The sequence below is a fragment of the Dromaius novaehollandiae genome, chromosome 1, assembly GCF_036370855.1.
Source record: "Dromaius novaehollandiae isolate bDroNov1 chromosome 1, bDroNov1.hap1, whole genome shotgun sequence".
Classification (NCBI taxonomy): domain Eukaryota; kingdom Metazoa; phylum Chordata; class Aves; order Casuariiformes; family Dromaiidae; genus Dromaius; species Dromaius novaehollandiae.
Window position 1 is genome coordinate 117,319,236 of NC_088098.1, and position 20,348 is coordinate 117,339,583.

The 20,348-nt window shown below is 39.2% G+C and overlaps 1 protein-coding gene across 5 annotated transcripts; it reads right to left on the reverse strand.

The window, feature by feature from the left end:
- Positions 1 to 729: 729 nt before the first annotated feature.
- On the reverse strand, positions 730 to 19,253 carry TMEM50B (transmembrane protein 50B). 5 transcript variants are annotated; one of them, XM_064524395.1, is made up of 8 exons: positions 19,136 to 19,253; positions 8,680 to 8,781; positions 7,955 to 8,067; positions 6,748 to 6,815; positions 5,586 to 5,678; positions 4,758 to 4,815; positions 2,250 to 2,343; positions 730 to 918 (listed from the first exon to the last, which is right to left on the reverse strand). In XM_064524395.1, the coding sequence occupies exons 1-7, from the start codon at positions 19,151 to 19,153 to the stop codon at positions 2,298 to 2,300; spliced, it is 498 nt and encodes a 165-aa protein (XP_064380465.1). In that variant the 5' UTR covers positions 19,154 to 19,253; the 3' UTR covers positions 730 to 918; positions 2,250 to 2,297. The 5 variants fall into 5 exon arrangements, with proteins under 5 accessions (XP_064380465.1, XP_064380454.1, XP_064380476.1 ...); XM_064524384.1 differs by having other exon boundaries at positions 730 to 2,343; XM_064524406.1 differs by having other exon boundaries at positions 730 to 2,343; positions 8,680 to 8,855; positions 19,136 to 19,248.
- Positions 19,254 to 20,348: the final 1,095 nt, after the last annotated feature.

Consider the following 20,348-nt stretch of genomic DNA (forward strand, 5'->3'; position numbering starts at 1 on the left):
TTTCTTACAGTTACACAAAAAGGCCAAAGTTAAAAAATTTTCTGTTAACAGTAATTCAGAGGTTATCTCCACAACTGCCAACCATAGGAGGTCAGAGCATTATCCAGAACGAACAATCCCTATCAATTTTGGACTGTGCTGGAACTACTTACGGTATAAAAGTAAACCTAGGGACATTCTGATTAAAACCTACATCGTTGTTGCACTATGCCTGTTTGGAGCTTAGGATCCTGCAAAAGCCACATCCTCAAAAGTTGTGCTTTTTTTCCTCTTAGCTACCATATAATGAGCAAGCATAACCACACCAATTCCCTAAAACCAAAAGAGAAGGTCAAGAAATACTCGGAAGAAAGCAAGCTTCTGAAGGAAGATGCAGATAACCTCAGAAAGAAGCTCCTTCCCTGCTGGTGCTCTTAAGAAAACTGTTTTAAGTGGAAGCTTGCATTAAAGCATTCCTCCAGTGTTAAACGCTTATCTCTGCTTGTGCTGTTCTAGTGTCAGCTGTAAGATACCGTAAATGGGACTAGTTCTAAGCTATGCTTGTTTCTCACTTAATAAAAAAAGCCAATGTATACATTCACTAGCTCATTAACGAGAATGTGACAGGCATGAAAACAAGAACAATTGTGTTTAATTATTAGCTGGTGTAAGACTCGCTTCAAGGCCAGTATTACTTGAGCTATTATATAGAATACTATTGCAAAGTTATCTTGTGACATTTACACACTCTTTTGAGAACATAAGATAACATTTATTGCCATTTTCTGGAATTACAACCAAACAGACAACTTATGTACAACGCTATGATTAACACCAGTGAATATATCATAACTCACTGCAGGATGGTGAAATCAGGATAGAAGTTAGTCTAGCCAGTAGCACAATTTCAGCTGCAGTATTTGCTTCATATTCTGTCCACTGGAAAGATTCCCACAAGGGAGCAATTAGATGACTAACAGTATACAGTAACCATGCACAGAAGTTACATTCTTAAGTTTAGTACTATCTGATCAGCTATCTTGATACATGGAAAGTTATAAAAGCTTTTAGACACAAGGTAGATTTAAATGCTTTAGGAACACATAAAACTTGTAAGATAAGGAAGTCACCAACAGCAAGATGTATATACAAGATCAGTTCAAAGCTATAAAACATTAATGTTCTCCCTTTCTGTATATTCCAGCTAGAAGAAACTGTATTTCAATAATGGAAGAATTTCCATAAAGTGCCCATCACATTTAGGAAATAAATAAATTTTAACTGGGGCAAGTGGCAGTCCTAAAACCAAAATTATTTCAAGATAGTAAGATCATTAGCTTTTTAGAAGTACTACAGTAATAAATACATTTCTATTATATCCCCACTTGAAATGCTCACCATTTCTATTTAAAAAGTAATAGGTAGCAGGATAACCATTCATTTAATCAGCAAAAAGCTTTCCTTGAAGAAAATCTATGCTGGCATAATGTTAAAGATGTTAGTCTGACTCTCATTTGTCCTTTACATTCCTTAAGTATGACTAGCATCAGTTTCAGGGTTTCTTACTTTAATATTAGTAAATACAGTAAATTCTTATTAGTGTCTATTATACTGAACAGCATGAGATTAATTCTACAAGGGCCATGCTGCTACCAAATTTCATTTGTGCTATAGCAGTCAGGAGTCAAGAACAATTTGATCTGCCATGCAGAATCTGCTTAATACAGGGCCTTGTTTAAAAAATCATTGCTGTTTACCAAACAAAAACAAAAACAAAACACTAAGTTTTTCTGAGCAGTTATATAAAATTCTTGAAATCACCTTTTATCTCATACAATAGAATTTACCCTCATTAAATACAGGCTTAGCTGGGCTGCTTCCATAAGCTCTCTACTGCTTCAGGTATACAACTAGCCCTTGCCGTCTACCCTTGCAAAATGAGCTACAGCTCACCCATGCATAAAAGTAATAAACACTTTTACAGGGTACAGGCTTTATCCTGCTAATTCATTGGTAGTTCCACTGAAGTCTCTCTCACATGTGAAAATCTGGAAGTCTTAAAGGTTGATGGAAACCCATGTATTTGAAGAAGTAAGCCTGAAGATTTCAGAAAGAAAGCCTGACTTTCCAAGATATATACAGTCATATGTACATATTCACAAAACTTTCCTATGAAAAGAGGGAGCTTCTTACAGAAACTGTAATTTATCTCAGTTCATATGATTTAGAAAGCAAAATGAGAACAAATAAATGTAAATGTATCTACATACAGAGTACAACATAGCCGCTATGGAATAGACAATGCTATCTTTGATCTCTCATCCCCATAATTCTTCTGTTCTTCCAAACTTGTAGATCAGAGTACTAAAGAAAAAAAAAGAAAACAGGCCATACATAAGGTGCAAAAGGTGATTTTAATAGGCACATTATAATCTCATACTGTCTACAGCACAAATCAATATCCCTCCAGGAACCTTAATTTTTATTCAAGTCAGCATCTTTTTTTTTGCATCTATATTTCATTTACTATCCATTTCTGAAAGTATGAGATACAGTCAAAGCAACTGCTCAACTAATAAAAATACCCAGTCTTGCAGTAAAAGCAGCTGCCCTCCTAAAGAAAAATAAAACAAATTCTGATATTTAAGAGATACTAGGACTGATCTGCAGAGTTACAGAAGAGATTCTAGGAGATCTGTGGAGCAGCCGGTCTCATTCTGGTATATAGCAATCAGTTGAACACAAGGCATCGTGTTAGGATAGAACATAAGCAATTAAACTTGTATGAGGAAACCAGAAAGAATATACATCCTGTGGTGGATAAGGGAGATCCAAGTTACAATTTGATTTCCAAAATGCTTTTGATAAGGTTGGATGCAGTTAAGTATTGTCATGGATCAAAAAAAATGTCTAAGGAACAAAACCCAGCATGATTTCCTTATCTTTCCTTATACTTTTTTTGATTATTTTTTCTTATAACCAACAAACAAGTGGTAAAGCACAGAGTCACACTAAATCATACGAGAATGAATAGGCAAAGAAATGAGAAATACTGACACTGAGAACAACAATAATGAAGCAACGGTAAGTAAAACAACACCCGGTAGCATGTTACATTAAGTAGAAAACTAGTGGAATAACAACCAGGACTGAAGCACAAGTACTGAAGGACATGCACCGTTTAGGGAATACAGGTATTGTGGAAAAGCACTGATGGAAGAGAATCTGATTCAATCAAAAAAAAAAATTTTTTTTGATAAAGACATTGAGAAAGGCATTGCTGAGTGACCAAGAACTGGCCCAGGGGAAGTGCGTCTACAGCAATGGATGGAAATCACAAATGTTACTGCTTAAAGTAAATGGTGGGGTAAAAACAAAGTAAACATGGCTTTTTTAAAAAAATAATTTGTCTCATAGTTCATACCTAGAAAACAAACTTAGAAAGGCAAACAAGAATAAACAAACTTAAAATATATCTATGTACAGAGTAAAACAAAATAAGGAACTGACACTAGTGCAAAAACAAAAAGCAGCTTCAGAAATAAGTAGATCAAACTACTGAAGTTAGACTGTATATTTCAGATGGGATAAAACTATTCTCAAAACCCTACCTCCCTAAATATCCCATTTCAATCATGTGCAAGACTACAGAACAAATTTAGGAACTACAATTTTCTGCAAGAACTTATTATTTTCCAAACAAAGAAACACAGGGGAGCCAGTCTATCCAAATCACTGCAAAGCATTTGATATGGTACTAGAAGGAAAATTGTTAGCCCAGTGATTTAAGTGGATATGGAACTTGCAAAAGAGGAGGTTATGCAAATTTTTTGATAATGATGGGATTGATTCCATTTAATGCTTTCACTATTTTCTATTCACCTAATAATATTCGTAGATAACACATTGTAGAATGCATTAAAAGAGTTAGTACAGCTATAGATAGTTTCAATGTGTCTTACAAGACACTGGATGACATTAAATGAAATAACAGAAATGGATTTGACTTCAATACTATAAAACACACCATGTTCTTACAAGAAAATTTCATCACTCTTCATAATTGAAAGCTCATCCAGTAGAAACAAATCTAGGTATCAAAATCAGAAAAAAAATCAAGCCATTGTTAAGAAATAGTCACGAAAAAGTCAATAGGATCTATCACCTACTGCTCCCAGGACGCACAGCAAGGTACTCGCAGTACAGAGATGAAAACATTATTGCCAGTATCCTTAACACTGATAATATCTTACCTGGAATACTGCCTACACCCTTGGTCATCCACATTCTAGAGCTGTAAATTCAATGGGATCAGAAAGAGCTGCACTAACAGGAACGTGAGGGGAAGGAAGAGCCTCTCACAGGATGAGAAGGGGCAAGCAAAGAATAGTTTCTAAGCATTGGAGCAAACAATGTTGAAAAGAGCAGTAGAGTAAAAAAAAAAAAAAAAAAGTAAGTAGTATTTTTTAAGAAATAGTTTGATTAGTTTATGAAATGAATAGTATCACGTCAGTTCTCTGTACAATATCAGTTAACTCAGTGACCCATGAAGCGTCTCTGTCTTACGCACAATTTTCCTCATGTAGGAAAGCTCAGGGTGGGTAACATCGAAAGCCCAGGGGGTCCTGCACTGAAAGCAGCATGCTCCACATAGTTTAAGGTAAAGTGTGGTGTTAACCTCTGGCTTTTAAAATATATTTTCTAGGGCTACCATGTGTTTGGAAACAAGTAAGTGTAATGCTTACTTGGAAAGAGGGAAATTTACCTGGATAACTTACCTGAAAAATATCAATGCATTTTGGAAAAACACTGCTAATCCAGGGTAAACATTAGTGTCTGCAAGGTGAATAACACAGGAAATAGTAAGTTCTTTCGTACTAGAAAGCATATTTCAAAATATTATTCATCGTATCATTGTCATACTCTCACTGACTACAAAACTAGATGGTATTATTCTGACAAGAACAGACCACATTTCCATTCTTCCAGGTCTTCTGCTTCCCAGCTTACAACAAAAATATTTTTCTGCATGTGAAAATAAACCTCAAAACCAAAACACAGTCCATAATATTTTTAAATGATTTTAGACTTCAGTAAAGTTTTTTTTAATTTTATTTAAATATTTGTGGTCATAAAAAAAAGGCAAATATCGGGTTACAACTTGGTAGTAATTCCTGAATTACAGTCACAGTTAGCTACCCATATGTTTCTTTTTTTAAACATAAAATATTTATTACACATATACTATAAATATATATATATAAAATATACATACATAAATGTATTTGTATATCTCTAGACAGAAATACAGATAGATATAAAATTCATACTTGGATTGTTTGAAGCAGTTCATAGTGGTAGTTCCTCACTTCAACCCCCTCAAGCATCACTCACTAAAATCCATACAGTAAGGAACTGGGAATGGCCCACTAGATTTTCAGATTCACATTGTAAAGCAAAAATCAAAAAAGAACTCCTAAACAAGCTGCCACATCACAGAAGAGATATCAAACTGGAGCAGAGTACTTTGCATCAGACCTGATGATCATTCTAGAATAGCCACAAAACCCATCTCTTTGCTAAAACTAATCAAGAAGGAAACTTACTCTGTGTAACATATGCTCCAAAAAGAATCCACATTGAAGCAATAAGTGAACCAAACATCAACATAAAGCCAATAAAGAGCCAGACACGAGCACCTGCAGGAAACATTAAAGCCACTGAGAACCACACAGTATATTATCCGCAATGACAGACAATCCAGGGTACTCTATTACAATGCAATGTTACCTCCCTGAAGGTCCAAAGGGAAAGGATTAAAGCCGGCATCGAGGACAAGATAAACCAAATTTTGCCTCCTTTAATACAACAGGTAGAGTAATTCGATTCCTCATACTTTAGAGAGTAAACACAATTCCTAGATATTTCCACTCATCTGTAGCGAAGACCTGTGGCACAAGCTCTAATTTCCATTGTTTAACACAACTTGAAGTGGACTAATTACAAGGAACTCCACCAAAACTGTATCATTTCTGAGGTAAGGGTAGCATTTCAATAGGGTACAAAACCCAAACCCTTCCTGTGTACTTAAGAAAGATATCTTCAGATGGGTGACATCTACCATAGCAGGACATTGCCTCTTGGAAAAGGAAGATGACAATGAAAATAACCAACCTTATTACTCACGGGAAAGGAAAATTATTTATATGCAAAGGTTCTTTCCATACAGATTTAAGAATGAAGTGCACAACAGCATCCTAAGCTAGCTCAGAATCAGTAAATTGCATCAGATTTGCAGAGAGGCATTCTGCAAATAGTATGAAAACAGATGCTGAGATCCACATGGGGAAATAACAGTGAGGGAATTACAAATTAAAGTGGAGAGGGGACAACAGGTCCACAGACACCATACAATGGGCGACATACAGAGAAAACAGCATTTCTGTGATGTATTCTAAAATAAAAGATACATAAGGACTTCAGCTCCACAGCTTACCACAAATCAGAAATTTTTTTCTCTAAACAGCTATACAGATATGCAGAGGAAAGTTTAGGTATTCAAGCTATACAGAAGTCTAGTTTTCCTAAGTTCACCTTTTTAAAGAATTCAGACCTTATCTCCAAGTGTTAAATTTGTAAAGAAGTTAACTACACAGAAATTCTCTCCTACTCCTTAGCTTCTGATCATCATTTATTTAACCAGCACTTTAAAAATAAATTAATAATCAATCTTTCAAGTCAGCATGATTTTAAAGTGAGTTAATTTACCTGTCCTTCCTAAACATCCGTCACTGTAGCTGTCTCCTCTCACCTGTGCATTTGATACAGCATTTATCCTAGTGATAAAAAAAGTGAATACACTTCGTTATTAGAAAATCAATTCAAAATAAAAAGCTAGCATTTTTTAAGATGCAATAAATTCTGGGGAAATTACTTAGCAAGTCTTTCCTGTATATCCACACATTATTACATATCTCTTAATGGAAGGATTCCAAATGGATTTCAAATAAGACCCCACATCCTTTTGGAAGTTTCGCTTAAATTTTTGGATTACCAGACCTGTAAGCTGAAAGATCTCAATTGCCTTTTTTAGCAGTTGAAATATTCCCAGTCATTTTTTGGCTATCTGTTTAAGTTCTTAAAACATCTAAAGCCACTTCACAGAAAGAGTAACAGCCAGTGACAGAGGGCTATTTTGATTATGATACAAGGTACTTTTTGATGCCTCTCCTTCACAGTGAGCACCATAGATCCTCAAGTGAGACATGCTCTGTAAGCAGAGACAATATGTTTTCTTAAAACAAGTTACGTGGCCGTCAAAAAAAAAACAGAAGCTTTCAGATACCAACAGTTAAGAAAGCCTTGTATGTCCAAAAGCATCCTTTTTTTTCCTCCAGTATTATGGGATTTAATCAAAGCTATTACTTTTCCTTAAAGCTTGCCACATTTACATCTTTAGATTATAACAAAAACTGTAATACTACTACCTCTACCATTTGAAGAGGTTTTGGACCAGAGAAACTGCTGCAGAAATTATCTAAAAACAGCAACAAATGCAATCTAATGTTTGTCTATTCAGATAAGCAATTGGGCAGCATTACACAATTTTTAATTCAAGAACTGGAGTATTTATTTTAAAAGGTCACTTGCATAAAGGAAGGTCTGTTTTCGTACATTCAATCAAAGTGTGTAGGAAAAGCAGTTTACCTTAAATAGACAAAAGAGGATGGGGAAGAAGGAACAACGAATGAACAAACTATTATTAGAAACAAAGGCCACAGATATTAAAAAACAAAAAACCAAAAACCTTTACATTGCCATACAAGAAGGTACTGCAAAATTAGTCACAAGTAATTTATAACAAAGTAATTCAAATTTTTATCATATAGTATATCACTTAGTAAAAAACTGTGTTTAATAGGACTTTTTTTTTTTTTTGCTCTAAATAAAGAACTCTCTCTATATATACACTTACATGAAAAAAGCTAGTGTTGAAAACACCCCACAGGTATGGAATGCATGGTTCATTTGTTCTGGCTTTGGGTAAACTACTGCAGCATCTATCATTATCCACCATCCTGTGAAAAACTAGAAATAAAATTAAACCAGTATTACAAGGGTGGAAGGGTACAGAAACAGATAAAACATGGCAGGTGTTCATGCATATACTAGTTTAACAAGGATAAACTATTCTAGGCAGCTATTAGCTTCAGGTCAGGTTTTAAACCTTTTACGTGTGCAAGTCTGGTGATAAAGTTAGCTTGAATAAACCTTAATGCAGATGTTTGCAAAGTTGTATTTGGGAATTTATCACATTTTCTATTAAAATGAAATATCAGAATAGCTAAATTCCTTGTACTGCTTCAAGAACAAGGATCCAGATTCTAAACATACACACAATACAAATTATGTAAAATATGAATGCTATAACATATCTAAGTATGCCAAAAATCCACTACATTTTTCAATCTTTTTTAAAGAAAAGACAGCATAACCAGAACATCATTACTGGACAACATGCAGATTCATGTGACTTATTAAAAAGGTTGCTAACAAGTACACTAAAAAAACCTCAAGAAATACACTGGATCAAGGGGCAATTAAAAACTAAACTTCAGGACATTTTAAATAAAAAGCTGAACTGTCTGTCATACTTCCCAGTTTGTCAACAGTTATAATTCACCTCCTCTCAAGACTCACCAATACACCTGCGACTATTGAAGCAACTGCATTTCTTCTTTCACTCCAGTCAATACACTCACATTCTGGCCATCGGAAGTTGTCTAAGAATCCTGCCATTTCCTTAAAGATTAGAGAGCCTTCCTTATTCTGTACTCACATATGAAATTTTCCATTAACAGCTATGTCCTAAATACCTGAAACATAGCCAAAAATTTATTTAATACAGAAAAAGTAAAATTTTGACATGTTTGACAAACTGTCATGAGCAATCTTTAAAGTGTGTTTTTACAGAATTAAATAGCTCACTATAGATTCTATGGATTCTACATTGAGCTATATTTAATTTTGGATTTTTTTTAAAAGCTTATTGACAGAATTGCAAAGTAAAGTGATCACACAACCCAAAGACTTGAGGATTACATATAAAGCATCATACTGAAACCAAAGAGAAATGAAATAAAACATACTGTTTGTTCAAACATATAGAAATCCAAAATCAAAATCAAAGCAAAAACGTACAAGCAAAAAAGCAAGCATTTCAATCTACATTTCACCCTCAAACCATAACCTTTCTCTAGCATTAGCCATTAAGAAAGTAACATACATACAGTGGGACTTCATACACAGAGAAGAACTTGTGTCTTTGAGTCAGGGCAAGCACTCTTGGATAAGATACCTTTATTTCCAGTCTCCAAAGACGACAGATAATATTGTGCCCCTCTAACACAGGGAAAAAGGGATCAGCTCAGTGAATCAACTAATACTAAGGGTAGAAAACACCTTGCTTCACAGTCAGAGGATCAGTCACACAGAACTTTAAATACAGAAAGACAAAAGCAAAGTTAAATATGAAAGTTATAAAGTGACTGCTTAGATACAGTCCTCAAACACTTTGGTGAGACACTAGTAGCTATAAAATCTGTGCTATACCTCATCTGTTCTTAGGCTGCAACATGGCTTGCCTATACAGGTTATGTGTCAGAAGGTACACTATTTATAATTTTTTTTTGGTTAGCAGTGACTCGTAGCCACTCTTACTGCCATTCAATTTTGGCTTAGTATTGTAAATTTCTGTATTTTCCTAACCTGACATAAATAATTTACAGATACTTGTTAAATGCTAAGAAAATACAAAATGTCCATGATTATGTTACAGGAAAGACTGGTGTAAAACATCTTCTGGTTAACAACAGTGTTTAAAAGTCCATACTAAGAAGTCAAAAGAAAAACAGAACAAACACAGTGTTCATTTACATATAAATAATAGCCACTTCCTATAAAATAAGATTTAAAAAATTGTGCTCCTGAGTCTAGTACTAGAAATCCATCCATAGTTATAATTCTATCTTAAAGCATTAAAAGCAATCCATCCAAAAATTGTTTTACTTTTTTAAAATATCTGGACTAACCTGTATAGTTAATTTCATATTTATACTTTTACCCAGCCAGTTTCAAACTTTCCTATTATTTCTAGAACTTTTCACACAAAGTTGCAGTACTTCCTTATCACAGATCTTATGACTGCTCCTATACCACTTCCTTCTTTCCCACTCTTAAAATGGCTCCATATGTAATTTATTTGTTACCCTTCAACCGCAGAAGGTGCCTCTCTTCCGCAACCTGCAGTAACCCCTTTCTTCCCCTCCCAGCTTCCCTGACCCATATTGGAATACAGCTCGCGATTCCCATTGGTGCCTTCTCCACAGGCTAGGGAGTGTCCCACCCTGTGCTGCCCTGTGGCTAGCAACAAATAGGAGTAAATACACAGACAGGTTGCGTTGTCTTTTCCCACAGAACACAACGGAGGTCACGTCAAATCTAGTCACCCCCTTGTGTGTAAATACACTTTCAGGCATCCTCAGAATGAAAACAAACCACCAAAACTAGTTTCCTCCAGATTTTTTTCCATAATGAACTATTTAAAAAGTATTAATATATCTAAATAACAATTCCTCCTTCAAGCATAATGTAAAATTATGTTGTAACTCAGAAAGCTGGTCAAGATAAGACAGCGGATATAATGATTTCAAACAGCAGTAGAAATTATTTTTCATCCTCTGCTTTAGAAATTGCCCGTCAAATTTGCAGATGACTTCATGAATGAAATTTTTTTACCCCATAAAAATGCTCCAGTTCAAAAGGCCAATGTGGAATGCAAAAATTCTCTACCTGCTATGATTTAAAGGGGCTATAGTTTGTGTTCTCAACTAATATAATTAAGCCAACTTCCAAACCAAAAACTGACCAGTGGTTATCCTAGTAAAACCCTTTCAACTCTAGGAAGTCAGTAACGATAAACATTATAGATATCATACATTGCACAAAAACTGTCTTAATTATTAAGCATTTTTCAAACCTTAAGTGACAAATCAGAGGTGTTTTGCTCACTTTAGAAAGCTGACACAAAACCTCTCTCAACCCTTCAGTTGACTGTCTCGGATAAGAAATGCAGTTTTCACAATTGCATTAGTGACAAACAAGTGAAACTACAGAATCTAACACAAAGTTGATGACCTTTTTATACTTCAGACACAGGGCAACCCCCTAAGAAAGCACATTATTTTCTTTATCAGAAACTGTATTTTTGGTGCCTGATACTGGCTCTCAAACTTGCATTTTGCTTTAACCTCATTCTTATGCTCAGAAGAGAAACACCCCACATAAAGTGAATAGATCAGATAACCACTATCTGCTGGCAACTATCTGCAACGATGATGTGTAACTGACAACACAAATTTCCTGTTTTACTGGAACAAGATGACAAACATGGAGAAACAAGGTATGGAGAAGTTGCAAGAGAACACAGACATGAAGTCTAGAATTACCTCCACATGAACCTAATGCTAGAAACTAGCTTTGATTTCACAAAGAAAGCTTAACCTTACATGCCCTCTCTAGCACTTAGATCAGCAGTAAAGCCAGCAGAGGAGCTAATCCCACTGCACTTTTTCTAGTATGATCTAAATATTTACTGATGCCATCCAGAATTCTGCAAAGTAGTTTTTCATAAAAGAATTTCTACAGAGACCCAGCTAACATTAAAAAAAACTATTTATATAGCTCCATATATGTATAGACTTCATATATATGCAACTAAAAAGTGGTGATACGCTCTCCACCTCTCCCCATCACGTTACTGAATGCACCCATGTTCTGTGACCAACATACAGGTATTCCTCTCTTTGTGACACAATGATGCCATCTCTGATAAAACACATGCCTAATTGAGGGCACTCACATGTAGAGGACATGACAAATAAGGAATATGGAGTTCTTGGAAAAAAGAATGGGAGGAAGTAGATTGCAGGATGCCACAACACTCAGGCTGAAGTCCAACCATCTACTTTCCCATTGTCCCTTGAGGTGCCTTCAATTAAAAGGGAAGCACAGAATTGATCAGATTTACTGGGAGGACTGACAGTATAGATCCAACCCAAATGCAACAGGTTGGTCACCCTCTCACAATCTGCTAACAGACAGTTAGCTTTTATACAGTACTATGTTTCCAAAGCTCCATATGTGTACACTTCCCAACAGCACAAGCAAAGAAGGAAGAAAATAATAAGCTATGTTTCATCTGTAAAAGGCTAGTGACACTGTGAAGGTGAGTCTCCACCAAGATCACAACAGCAAGGCCATGGGTTACTCTCACATGGATTGATGTGAACAGTTACATAGGTTTTAGCCCCAATATATCCTATTATATAGACAGAAAACTCTGATGGAGCTTTATAGATGATTGCATTTGGGCTTTCTTACTTGAATAAAGGTTGAAGACTCACTCTCCTCATTTAAACCTTTACTGGAATCCACACACTTCACAGTAAAAAAACAGGTGGAAAAGCTTTGCATTAGCTGTCCTTCAATGTCCTTCCTACAATGTGTCTCCTCCTCCACTGCAAGGGCAGACAATCTCTCCCACAGTCTCCAAGAAACATTTTGCACTCACGTCCAGTAAAGAAAAACATAAGAACACTGGCAAGAACAAACTGGTGGCTTAACAAACAGAAAGGAGATTTATACCCATTACAAAAATAACACTCAGTACACAATAGCACCCAGAGTTAAAACAACTAGCAGATTATTCAGATGAATGAAGTTACATGAAAAAATACTACACAAGAGCTGCAGCTCAAAATTTGCATCTGAAAATCAGCTTCCCAACCCCAAATGAATTGATTCCACTTGAACAAAATATTAAAGCAGTCATGAGAAAATGCAAGAAGTACGCACAAAGAAAACCATCTTATGCTATGCAAAGGCCATGAGGTACTGCTACATCAACAAAGAGCTGGTCCTCCTATTTCCAGAGAAAGAAGGAAAAGACAGGAGGCAGAGAAGAAATCATGAAGGAAACCCAATTCTTTTCCTTCCTCAAAGAAGGAAGCACCTTCCACAAACAACCAATTTTAGAATGTTTTACTTTTCCTATGTGCACGTACTATGAAAAGATATTTGGCCTAGTAACTGTAAAGACCCATATGTGGGCAAGAATATTTCTTAGCACATCCTTTCTATTTTTTTTTTTTAGGAGGCTCTTTAGACCACTCGCCCATTTCAGTAATTATGTGCAGTTTCACTTTCACTTTCCCCCTACACCGTGACACAGTGTGCCATATTGTCTAGTTTGCAAGTATTACAGATCGAAGGAAGAAGGAAAGAGAGGAACTTTTAAGCTACCACCGATAAAATCAAGGCTGTGTAGCAGAATTATTAAACAAGTAATCTCCTTACAAGAATCTGAGAGTGATGCTCAGCCCTAGAGTAACGTGATTGCTCTTTACAGCAAGCATTCTTCAAGAGAGCTATCAAAGTTTGAGGACTTTGGAGAGGCAGAAAAAGATCAATTCTAAAATTATCTACAGGCCTGTCTTTGCTCATAAAAACACATAACGTGTATCAGTAGTTCTTTAAGGGGCTCAAGCCATGACAGGGCAATCTGAGGCAGAATCCCAAAGCTGCAAAGTCCAGACTGAAGTTATTACACTGTGGGCGGCATTACTTAGAAAAAAAATAAAAAGTCATCTACGGACCTCAAACTTTCTGCTCAATATTACAGCTTCCTTCCTCGGATGCGGATAACAGAAATCAGAGAGCGATCTGCCCGCAGCCTTGCGGCAGAGCGCCTCACAGAGCCGGGCCCTGCTGCCCCCCCCCGCCACTCCGGGCCCGTGACTTGCCACCGCGGAGGCCGCGCTATGGCAAAAGGTCAAGGCCTCGGTGGCGGAGCGGGTTGGTGGGGTGGCAGACGGACAGGGTGCGTGTTCCCCCCCCAGCCTGAGGGGCGCACACAGAGCCCCTTCGCCCCAGAGCCCGCCGCCGGCTGTTCAGGAGTGCCGGGCGCAGGGCCGTTGGCGGGGGGAGGGAAGAGCGGGCGCGCGCTGCCGCTGGGCGCAAGCGTCCCCCGGTGCCTGCCAACGGTCCAGCCAACGGCCGCCGCCCCCCCCCACCCCCGCCCTCGGCCCTCGCGGCACCCCGATCCTCCCCCTCGGCCCCGCACGCGCGAGGAGAGCAACGGGAGAACAGCGGCCGTACGCACCCCCCGTCCTGGGCGAGACTCTTCCGCCGGCCGGAGGGAGCGGGCGGGCAGCAACACAGCGGGGAGCGACGCAGGCGCCCGCCAATCGGGAGCTAGCGCGACGCGTCAGCGGAGGCTGGGTGAGGAGAGAGCGCCAGGATAGGGTGGCGCCGAAGCCCACGCGGGCGAGCCGAGCGGCCGGGGCACCAACGGCAGCAGGGGGCCGCGCAAGCCCCGCCTCTTTTCTTCCCGGGCGGGAGGCGGCCGAGGAGCCCCGCGGAGTGGGCGGGGCGGGGCCCGGATCGCCCCCTCCTCCGTGGGTCGCGCTCCCCCGGGCCCTAGCGCCTCCGCGGCCCCCCCCGCCCCGTTTTCCAGTTTAAGGGTCTACATTTATTTAGTTCATTTAAACTATAATAATATCCGCCATCTCTATATCCAAACCTAGCCCTAGTATGTCTTAGCGTACCGCATTAGCAACTTACAATCACGTCTCAAACTGCTTAGGACCCACGTTGTCATATCCACAGCACCCCGTGTTTCTTTGCACCGACCCATGAGTAAAGTGCAGTACTAACTACACGACTAACCCTAACGCCTTTCTGTCTTTTCCAGCAGCGCCCCAATTCAAATGTATATACTTTACCACAAATTGCTATTATACCTGTCCAGTTTAATACATCGTACCATTCCGGTTTCCTTCTAGTTGTCCAGCTACAAGCATCCCAGTTACTTCCTCCCGACTGCATCACATTTCCCAGCCGGATTCATCATGAGCTGGTACTAATTGCATCATCTGAGGGGCTCATTAATATTAATAGCTCACTGATGTTCACGTTCTCTGTTATATTCTTGCCTACCGAATGAAATCAGCAAGCAGAGGTACGGGAAACGCCAGCACCAAGTCAGTAGGGAGCTCCACGGGGCTGCGCTTGCCCCGGCTCTCAGCAGGACCATGCTCTTCCCCCCGCCTGAACTGGCGCAGGAGAGTCCAGAGCATTTCTACACATTGCTGTTACACAGTGCGTGTGCAACTGCAAGACATCTGCTTGCATGCCATGTACGTGAACGTGCATAAAACAGACCAATGGCCAGCATGACCCAAAATTTTGTCCATCAGCTAATTCCCTTCGTACTTCCTGTGCGCAGGATTCAATTCTGCTTTTCTTGCTTTCTGCTCCACTTCCTCCCAGAGCATTGGAAAGGGGGCTATGCCAGCACCAAAGGTACCTAAAGAAAGAACCATCTTCTCATAAAATACGAACTGTTGCCTATTTCAAAGATTTAACATCAAGATTGTGGAGATACAAAGGCGAAATATTACTGTTGAATTAACTTCAGTATTGAAGTTAGTTAGGAAAGTGACACGTCTTGAAAACTCACATCCAAAAAGCAAGCACAGATTTGATCTGAAAAGGGAGAAGCAGAAATCAAAGAGAGGAACAGGATAAAATGAGGAAGACATCTCAAGGATATTGCTCAAGAACAAAGAGGAACATGGGGAACTAAACATGGAAACAAGCACTGTGACAAATGCCTATAAAGACACAAACAAAATTGCAATATTCAGGTTCTCACTAAAAGATGGATCAGCTCTGACCCTATGAAATCGCACCGAAATGTGAAAGCTGTACCCAAGCCACGTACTCTCAGCAATCTGACTTTTTCCCTCGTGTTATACACACTTACTATGTATATTATACATGCTTACCATGTTGCATTACACCACCCTTACCATCCAGTCTCTTTCTATAACTATGATACTCTTGGCTAGACCATCCCCCATTCCCACAGGAAAGTCTAGTAAATCTACAGGAGCTACTGAAAAGATAATTCCTGCACATCCTGCTTTCTTGCTGCATGTAGCTCTCTATCCCAAAGCCAGTCAGTTCTACCAGGCCTGGAACTGAGCCATGGTTTTCCTTTGCAGAAGCTTCTCCCTTCTCACTTTTTCCAGCCCAGAGAAGAAGCTATCCAGTCAGAGAGGACCCAAAGGAATGATAGCTTCTTACTCAGGCTCAGCATCACACCATAAAGAAAAAGATCCTGATTTTAGCAAGACTCCTGCCTTACTGTTTATTTCCTTCCTCTCAGCGTGTTCTCTGCAACTCAGGAATCCATTATTGCTCCAGAATAACCAGGTATTTCTCAGGCCTCAAACTTCAACGCATATGTAGGAAATCTTCAGTTTATAGGACTGCCTGAGATTTTATTTCAGATAGCCGATAGCTGTATGCTTTTTGCTTTTGTTGTATAGCACTAACATTTACAAACATAGAGCTTGCTAACAGTGCTTGGAAGATCCATACAGTGCTGGGCAAGAAATAGATTCCTCACTCTGGAGAAAAAAAAAAAAGATACTTCAATTACTGTATTCTAACAACAAATACAAATAATGTTTTGTCTTCATATTAAGATGTCATCTAGATGATCCCTTCCAGGTACTTTCCATACGGTAATTTCCTCAACACATAAGGAGTTCTGGGAATAAGCAAACGTGTTTGTACCTGGACTCGGCAGTGATCTCACCATTTCCTCTTGAGGTCAGTAATAAGAGAACTGTTAACAAATTCAAACTAAGAATCCAGTGTCAGACAGAAAAATAACTTTGCAAGGCCATCTTCTCTTTATAATTTTATAATTGTTATAATTCACCTGCAGTACTTCATACCACAGGTTCTAGAAGCCCTGATTATATACTGCTTTTAAGATTTTGCAGATTCAGAGCAACAGCAAATAAGAACCTTGCAAAAACATACTTCCCTACACACCTGAGGCAAGTAAAAATTTAAATTGTTTTTTCATCACTGCCACAGTAAGTGTTGAAAAACTAGATTTTGTGCCATTTTTGTGCCACTGTGCACAATGATTTTGTGTCATTTTTCATGACAACATTGTAAGGGTGATTTAAAGTGATGTGAGTCAGCTCACGTCTACTCCATTTAAAACCAAGTACTTTTAAAAGGAACATAGTCAGCATGCTGACTCATCCATTACAGCAACTTAAATATTTAAGCTGCTGAAATTATCTACATTGTGAGCAAATATGGACTGCATCAAAGATTGATTTATTGGCATCTAGTTTCTATTTAGTGTTGTGCAATGAATTCAATCTGCAATTAGCTCATTTTAAATCTGCCACTGAATTACCTTAAACAGCGAATCAGATCCAATTCCTGCAGATCATCATTAGAATCAGAACCTGATCTTTTTAAGACTACTAAGCCAAACGACTTCCCTAGAAGTATGCTTAATCTAAGGTTTTCATTAAAAGCAACAACCTGCAGATAAGTCTAAGTCAAATAAGCAGACATTCATACACGCAGCCACTAAAGTAAGTCACCAGCTTGTGAGACCACAGCCTTCTGGTATAACCTGGTCTAACACTGTGATCTCAGTAAACCATATTCATACAAAAAAGGAAAAGATACCAATCTCAACAGATTAGCAAATGCCCAGAAACTGAGAGGACTGCCATGCAGCCTGATTTTTCTTTCTGAAAGTTTCAATCAGGGCTACTCATACAGAAGACTCTCATACAGATTCAGATCACACACACGTTTTGCTCCCATTTCACCAATACCCCAGACTTAACTCAAATATCTTCAAGATATCCCTTATTTATCATCTTTCCAAACTCTGTGCGCAGCTGTAGAGAGCTACTGAAGTGTGAAGTGTGAAGTCTGAAGAGTACACTAATTACTAACTGGCCCAACCGATCTGCGTCCTGCTAGCATACCACTGCCTGCTAACTGAATCTCAGTAGAAAGGAACTAAATAGCCCTGATCTGGCCCTTTTAACTAACGCTAGGGCATGCCAAAGCACAAGCATCTCAGTAGCACGACCTACTGGCAACAGATCACTGTGCATGTAATGCTATTCTTTTGTCACCTTAATTCCTACAAAAAGGCATGTTAAAGGAAGCTGAGATGAGTCTTACTTTCTAAAACACACAAGGCAAGTATTTTGTCATTGTTACATTTTTGCCTATTACAAGGCTTTAAAGACCCATACAGTGTTTAGCAAGAAATATATATTTAATTATATTTATTGAATGTATATATATACTCTCTGTAGCAAATGACACTTCAGTTAATCAATTCTAATAACAAACATAAATAATCTTCTGTCTGCATATTAAGATCTCACTCTAAATGACCAAGAGCACAAAGACCAAAAGGGGCACATGCAGAGTTACCTGCCTAAAAGCAAATGCATTAACTCAGGCTCTGTTGTTGCTGGAGCACCTGCCAAAGGATAATGGTTGTGATCATCATCTAGCTTCAATTTCTGAAACTCTGACAGCGGAAATCCCCCCTCAGTGGCATAACAGTGCCTGTGGGACTCCTTCCCACCAGTGGCAGGGCACCGCACAACTCCCGCAGGGGTGAGACTGTGACAGTTTGAGCCCTAGGCACATGAGGGAGGAAGGGGGCCCACGCAGTGACACCTTTTCAAAGGCAAACTCCTCCAGAAAAATCAGACTGGCTGGGAGAGGGGCATGCAGGTTAGTAAGGATAAAGAAAACTTCAGCACCAAGGAGAATTTCACATGCATCTCCCCCCACCCAAGACACTGCCCAGAAACTTTATTAATACATTTCACCACATATTCTTTAAAACCAATGATATAAAATATTTGAATGGTACAGTGAATCACTTCTGAAAATTAATATCCTCCCTTCCCCTTTCACCTCCCCAAAAAGCATGTGACTAGTTACAACTTTGGCCAGTCTTCCTTATTTGTTAGAATGCTTTCTGAGACCCAACTCGCATGTGTCCCGATCCAATATCGGGGGGGGTTCGTTATGATCCCAAGGACGAGATTAAGATGCTAAAACCGGTCAAATATCGTACAACCTTTTAACTTTATTTTCCACGAAGTCGGGAGAAAAGGTGGGGAAAGGCAAAGGGGGGGAAGAGAGAGAGAGAAAGGGGGGGAGAGAGAGATATCACCACCCATGGATCCAGCGGCATCCGGTTGGTCCTCTTCACCCTGGCTGTAAATTTTAGCGATGCGCGTGCAGTAATTACAACTCGAGCAGGGTCCGACCCTAGGTTCCCGCTGAAAAGTTTGGAGCCAAATCAAGGCAAATTAAATAAATAAATTGTAATGACACGCGTGCAGTAGTTACAGCTCGAGTTGGGTGCCTCTGAAGAGGGACCCCAAACAAAGAAATCCCTGGGCAATTATAGCTTTTTCAAATTAAGTTTCCCACCCCTCACGCGGTAGTTCAGACCAATAGTAATTTTTGGGTCTGGGGTCTCCTGCTCCTTATTGGGCCTCATCGTTGTTCCCAGGCAGGCTGCTTTTCTCCCTTATCTTTACTGTTGCGGTTTCTGCTGACAAATGTGTTTTGACTCCTTGGGTTCTGCCCTTCTTTCTCAGGGCCCTGACCAACAGTCGTTGTTCCAGCAATTAGCACTGCCCCAGCAGTGACAGTAGGTGTTATCTTCCAAGGTCCTGACCAAGAGGATATAATCCAGACCCCCCCTAATTGACACTGTTTCAGCAGTGAGAGGAGGCTTTGTTTCCCAGGGTCCTGGCGCCTGAGCAGGCCTTATTTCAAAGCCTTGACATCCTCCCTCCCGGAGTGTGAAGCATAGGGATGCAAACTGCTTGTAACTCCCTTATCTTTCCAGTCTGCACCAGCTCTGGGGCCCTTTCTCACTGCCTAAGGCTTCAGCAAATTTAGCTACTCATGCTAAGCAAGTTTTACAGAAGTTGTGCTTAGCGGCAATAATTTACAGTCCAGGTCCCAAAGTCTCTGCCCGATCATGCCCTGGTTTGGCGCAGGCTCGGTGTGTCCCAGGTGGTCGCAGGGAGACCGTTTCGGGGGTCGCAGCAGCTCAGTCCTGTTTCCGCTGGGAACAGATGGCTTGTTCGGGGTTATGATTTGCTTGCACCTTATGTACCAAGAAATGTTTAAGGCAAAAGTTCACTCACCTGTCCGCCACAGCATGTTAAAGGCCAGATCGAAAAAATACACTTCAGCAGAATTTAGACAGTCCAAATTGACATCCAGACCTCCCCCACCTTCATTCCCATTTAACCTTGAAGAGATTAGTATGTGTAATTTTTAAAAAATGCATGAAACTTGGCAATCTTTTATCAGCTGTGAGCATTTAAATAAGATGGGATAAAGTCATCAAACAAACGGCACAGCAAGAC

What these genes read in the sequence shown, in the direction of transcription:
- TMEM50B (XM_064524395.1), bottom strand. An exon ending in CAATAGTCGCAGGTGTATTG is followed by an intron (nt 8,068 to 8,679) that starts GTGAGTCTTGAG and finishes TTTTATTTCTAG; the next exon opens with TTTTTCACAGGATGGTGGAT. An exon ending in TCAACACTAGCTTTTTTCAT is followed by an intron (nt 6,816 to 7,954) that starts GTAAGTGTATAT and finishes TTTTATCACTAG; the next exon opens with GATAAATGCTGTATCAAATG.